Source organism: Gekko japonicus, unplaced genomic scaffold, assembly GCF_001447785.1.
Source record: "Gekko japonicus isolate JY-2015 unplaced genomic scaffold, Gekko_japonicus_V1.1 scaffold1721, whole genome shotgun sequence".
NCBI classification, from domain to species: Eukaryota; Metazoa; Chordata; class Lepidosauria; order Squamata; family Gekkonidae; genus Gekko; species Gekko japonicus.
The window spans coordinates 93325-99348 of NW_015173187.1; the positions used below are offsets into that span (position 1 = coordinate 93325).

At 49.4% G+C, this 6024-nt stretch overlaps 1 protein-coding gene across 1 annotated transcript in view; it reads right to left on the minus strand.

Moving 5' to 3' along the window:
* The window catches only part of NOTCH3 (notch 3), an 83176-nt gene extending 77449 nt beyond the window's left edge, over positions 1 to 5727 (minus strand). The window contains 1 exon segment of the mRNA XM_015422604.1: positions 5538 to 5727. Within this exon segment, the coding sequence (XP_015278090.1) occupies positions 5538 to 5634 (97 nt within the window). The 5' untranslated portion in view covers positions 5635 to 5727.
* Positions 5728 to 6024: the final 297 nt, after the last annotated feature.

The following is a 6024-nucleotide window of genomic DNA, read 5'->3' on the forward strand; positions in this document are numbered from 1 at the left end:
ACCTGAATACTCTGGAGAACTGGGCAGTTGCAAACAGGATGCAATTCAACAAAGATAAATGCACAGTATTACATCTGGGCCACAAAAATGTCAAGCACAAATATTGGATGGGGGATACGTTTCTGGGGAGTAGTGTATGCGAAAGAGATCTTGGGGTAAGAGTGGACTGTAAACTAAATATGAGCAGTCAGTGTGATGTGGTGGCAAAAAAGGCAAATTCAGTCTTGGGTTGTATTAAAAGGCCATAGCATCGAAATCACAGGAGGTCATAGCCCCTCTGTATATTGCCTTGATCAGGCCACACCTTGAGTACTGTGTACAGTTCTGGAGGCCTCACTTCAAAAAGGATGTAGACAAAATCGAGAGGGTGCAGAAGAGAGCGACGAGGATGATCAGGGGTCTGGAGACTGAGCCTTATGAGGAAAGGCTAAGGGCCTTGGAAATGTTTAGTTTGGAGAAGAGGAGATTGAGGGGGGACATGACTGCTCTCTTTAAATATTGGAAAGGCTGTCATTTGGAGGAGGGCAAGGAGCTGTTCCAGTTGGCAGCAGAGGATAGGACCCGAAGCAACAGGTTTAAATTACATGCAGAAATGTATCGGCTGGATATTAGGAAGAACTTTTTCACGGTCAGAGTGGTTCAAAGGTGGAATCAGCTGCCTTGAGAGGTGGTTAGCTCCCCTTCGCTGGCAGCTTTCAAGAAGAGGGTGGATGAACATTTGTCAGAGATGCTTTAGGCTGGTCCTACATTGGCCAGGGGGTTGGACTAGGTGGTCTGTATGGCCCCTTCCAACTCTATGGTTCTAAGTCAGCTGTGACTTGACAGCAAATATATGCACACACACCCTGACCTGGATGGCCCAGGCTAGCCCGGTATCATCAGATCTCGGAAGCTAAGCAGAGCCGACCCTGGCTAGTATTTGGATGGGAGACCACTAAGGAAACCCAGGGTCATGATGCAGAGGCAGACAATGGCAAACCACCTCTGAACCTCCCTTGCCTTGAAAACCCTACAGGGTCACCATAAGTCACCCATGACTTGCTGGCACTTTCCACCATCACACACTCACACCGTGCATTCAGAGTCTGATCAGAAAACACTGAAGGGGACTGCAGTGCCAACCCTCAGCAAGGAGTTACCTGTATACAGTGCAAGTACAATTCAGGCTAGGAAGGGGTACAAGTCTCAAGGGTGATTGCCCATGTGTTGAGGACAGGAGGACACCCTTCTCAGCAGCTCCATGCACATTGAGGACAGGAGGACACCCTTCTCAGCAGCTCCATGCACATTCCTAAAGACATCTGTCATCTTTCAGGCCAATGCAAGGATGAGGGCTTCTCCCAGCTTGAGGCCCAAGTCCCATGGCCAATTTTGAACTTATTTTTGAGTCCACTCTGACTTTATTACCATGTCTGAACACGCAAGTGGAAGCTTCATAGCATGCACCAGTCCTGGTTTCATCACACCTATTGCTCATGCTTTCAAAATATGGTTTGCATTTGCATGTAGGGATCTTTAATGAGACCACCAGCCTGCTTTTGTCACAAAAAAATATGAATATATATTGGGGGGGGGGGGAGAGAGAATAGGCTCTCAAAGTTGCTGCTTGCAATAAGACCGTGAAGAGGCTCTGAGCTCTCTCCAGCTGCCTTTGCAATGCCTTTGTTAACTGGTTAGGCAATGCGGGCCGAATAAAGGGGTAGAGAACTGAATGGCCAGCCGGCTGGCCCACTATTGCATCTAGAGGAGTTGCAAGCAGGGAGGCAGCTGCTGTATCTCAACAACTCTGAGCTCTGAGCACAGATTGCGGCAGCTAACAGAATCTGTAAGGGGGGGGGAATCTTCACTATGTCCAGGAGAAAGCACCAAGGAGACTAGTAGAGAGCCATTCTGGTGTGGTGGTTAAGTGAACGGACTCTAATCTGGGAGAACCGGGTTTGATTCCCCACTCCTCCACTTGCACCTGCTGGATGACCTTGGGCAAGCCATAGTTCTGTCAGAGCTGTTCTTGAAAGAGCAGTTCTCTCAGAGCTCTCTCAGACCCACCTACCTCACAGGGTGCCTGTTGAGGGGAGGGGAAAGGAAAGGAGTCTGTAAGCCGCTCTGAGATTCTGAGTGAAGGACAGGATATAAATTCAAATTCTTCTTCTTCTAGTAGGATTAGGCTCATTCCACTGCTGCTTGGTCAGACACCAGCTCAGCATCTCTAAAGAATCACAACTCCCCCTTCACAAGACTGAAAGGAACAAGTAAAACCTCCAAAACTAGCACCAAGCCTGAGCACTATGAGTCAGGTTGACATTTTACTGGTTCCAGAAGGGAAGAAATGTTCAGATGGTGCCATCCCAAGAGCTGAGGAAACAAGAGGAGAATTTCATATCTACACATGGGGTGCCTGTAATAGCAAAACTATATTGCTTCACAGAACTGGAGGTCATGGAAGGTCTGGTTCCCAAAGTGGGAAATACCACCCCCTGAGGGTGCTGAAATGATCCAGGTGGGCAGTCGGAGCCTTGGGTGCAACTGGGGGGTGTTGAATACAAATAAGGGGGCAGTGGAAGCATAAAGAAAGAAGAGTCCAGAACCTATCTAAAGCAACCTTTTGGCGGTAGGACAAATAAGTTTGGGAACCTATAGGAGATTATTCCCTTCCCAAACCCAGATTTGAAATAAGCCAAGATGGATCTGGATTATCTCAATGAGCAAACTAAATTCAAAGAATCAGTTTCACCAATGCATCTCCACATTCAGTGTGTTACTGTAACTCAATTAATTAACTGCATAGCTGAGGAATTTTTTGAATCAAAGCTACACATTTTTAAAAATGCTAAAATTAGAGTTTCTGCTCCTTCCAAACAAACAACAGAATACTGACTGATTGTTTTTAAGAACTGGATTTATGCTCTTTATGAAAAGACTGCACCTGTTTTGGAGGGGAAAGATGATGGCATAGTTGAGGATGTTTTGCATGGTATAACATTCCTACACATTTATGCACAGGAATTCACATCAAACATGCATATCCTGATTGAGCATGCAGATTTTTCATGGCATAACCATGTGATGCACATTGCTGGAAAGCCAAGGCCAACTCCAACAAAGGGCTGGGGGGGGGGGACTCCTGTATGTCTGATCATGTAAACCAGCCCTCAGAGGGAGGGCTTCATCAAGCCAGGCACTTTACTCCAGGTCATCACATAGTTATCAGTGCAGCCAGGCAGAAAAGAATGAATGGCCCTGGAAGAGACAAAATATCTGATCTGCAGACATTAATCTGGATAAGAATTCAGTGTCTGGCCCAAAGCTTCATGCCCAACAGAGCCAGGAATATTTCCCTCCCAAGCAGAACAAGGAATATTTCCCTTCCTACTAAAGAGACTTCCAACCCTTATGCGACCCTCCCCTGGCACAGCCCACGCCAACCAGAACTTCATCCTGCCATCTCAAGCTCCTCCACTCCCTAAATCTTCAGGGCCCTCTAAGCTGCTGTTCTGGAAGGTTTAAGGAACCTGTCGCCAATCACTTAGCACTATTTCCGAATACTCTGGCCGCATTCAAAGTGACCGTGTGGCTAAATGCAACAGCTCCGAGCCTGTCTGGCGCAAGACCGCCAAGGCTAGCAGGAGTGTGGTGGAATTGCTCAACCAAGAACAATGCCCTGTCTATGTCCAGCCAAGCAGCAAGCTGGTGAGGAGGAGGGGATTTATATTCCCAGGGAATCCACGATTCACAGCATCCCAGCCTCATGCATGGGGACTGGCTTCAGATTCCCACGTCCTGCTGAACCAACTGGCTGGGAATGGCATAAGAAGCAAGGCCAGCTTCACTAAACCAGTCAGGTGGCTTCATGGGAGAGTGAAACCCATGCTGAATAATAGCTCTACGTTCTATTTACCTTTTGCAGCAATTATCTCATCCCTGGCATACTGCTGCACGTTTTATTGGGCAAAACAAGTCACTGCATGACACCCAATTAAATCATCTTATCTCCTGCTTGCATCTACCTTTATTCCCAGCACACAAGTGGGAAAAGCCAGCTGTGTGGGGGAAGCATGTTTCATAGTAGACTGAGCCATCCATTCTGACTCTCCTGAGCCTGGGAACCGGCTGGCCCAGTTGCTGAGCTGTGCACTCCCTTAGCAGAGCTTCAAGAGGCATTTCTTGTTCCACAGGCAAGGATCGACAACTTCGAGGTAAGCCAGTGCTTTTGCATCTGGATTGGCCATGCCTGGTTTATAAGACACGGCGCTAAAGCCTAGTCTTGAAAGGCACTTGGACAGCTTCATGGGAGTCACTTTTGGTAACAATAAAAGTTTCTACATCTAGCAGAATGTGAAGGGGGGGAGAGGGCCAACAGCTGCTGCTACATCTGTCCAGATCATCAACACCCTTCCCTCACTACCCTGTTCACAGAATGCACAACAAAAGCACCACCAAATTCAATGTCAATGCAAATGTTAGCCTGCCAGGGAAGGCATTCCATAGCAATCTCAGAGGAAAACCTGAGGCATGAAGCACAAATTCATCAGCCCCTACCCACGACTGTTCCCATCTATATATACGTCTTGTTAAGTATTCAGACACAAGTCCGTATTATAAGCATTCAGTACCTAAACCACTACGTGCTATCTCTCACACAGAAAGAGAGCAGCATGCATTACATATTTACACATTTCAGAAGTGCCTGGCCTGTGCAACACACACATCATGTATAGTGTGCACAATCCAACACATTTTAAACATGCCAAATGCTTAATATCAGCACAACTGGCACACATCCCAACTTTTTCCCTTGTCCTCTCTGCTACACAAGCATGTACACACACCATACTACAGCACAACCACGCAAACGACAACAATATCTTATAGATAGGTGTACATTTTTCTGTCCCCCAGCGAGACCGAGTAAAAAGATTTCATTTAGCTTTCAAGGAGCAAACACAGAGGGGAAAAAGGCTAAAGCGAAGCCAGATCCTTCTGAAATCCACTCTCCGTGTTTTCCAACTGCGTCGGGCTGGGAAGCTGGAAGAAAGTTTGCTTCAAGTAAATAAAAAGTGTTAAGATTGTTTCTCTTAGCTCAAATCAGTGCCGGTGATTTACTATCCCCCACCCCCGCCGCCACAGCCCAATCGCTGCCTCCTCTCCCCCTTCCCCCAATCTGGAATTAAACAATGATCATTTATTTTCTTTGTGGTCGGACTCCGGTTTAGCAAGCCATTTCCCTCCCCTCCTTCTCAAGGGTGGGGGGAGGGGAGCGAGAAAGTGCAAGGAATAAGCCGACATGAAACAAGGAAAATAACTTTCAGAGTCGCCAGTGCCTGAATCGGGTGCTCAAAGCAGCGCCGAGAGCCCCGAACCGGGGGAGGAAAGCCTCCGCAAAGTCCCTGCGAAGTTTTCAGAAGTTTGTAAGGAGGAAATGAAGAGGCCACAGACCGTCCCAGTGCCGCCCGGGGCGGGTAGGACACTAACCGGGAGCCCCCCAAACCCTCCCAGATCTTGGGGTCCCACCCCACCCCGGTCCAACACAAGCGCCCTACCTGCTCCGAGTGCCAGCCGCGCCAGCAGCGCCATGCCCAGAATGCTGCAGCCCAGCCGTGCCCGCCACGGGCCCCCAAGCCGGGACGCCAAGCCCATGCCCCCCAGTCCTGCTGCCACCCTATAGATCCATGGAAGGGGCCGAGCTCGAGCTCCAGCCAGACACCCGAAAGCGCGGCGGCGCCTGCTCCTCGCTCCCGGACCCTGGGAAACTTCTCGGAGTGAGAGCGGGGCGGGGGGCCCCTGCTGCCCGGGGGCGGGGTCCGCACCCCCTACCGCCCGCGGAAAGACGGGCCGCGGGAGGAGTGTGGAAAGTGAGAGAGCGGAGTGCCGCGCGAACAGTGGCGCGTTGCCGAATTCCGCAGGCTTCCCCTCCCATCGGGGCATTTCGAGGGGGGACAGAAAGTCCCCAGAAACTGATCCCCTCCCTTTGCATACAGCACACACGAATCCCGTTTGTGAGCTAGCTTGGTCGTGGTGTCTTGAATT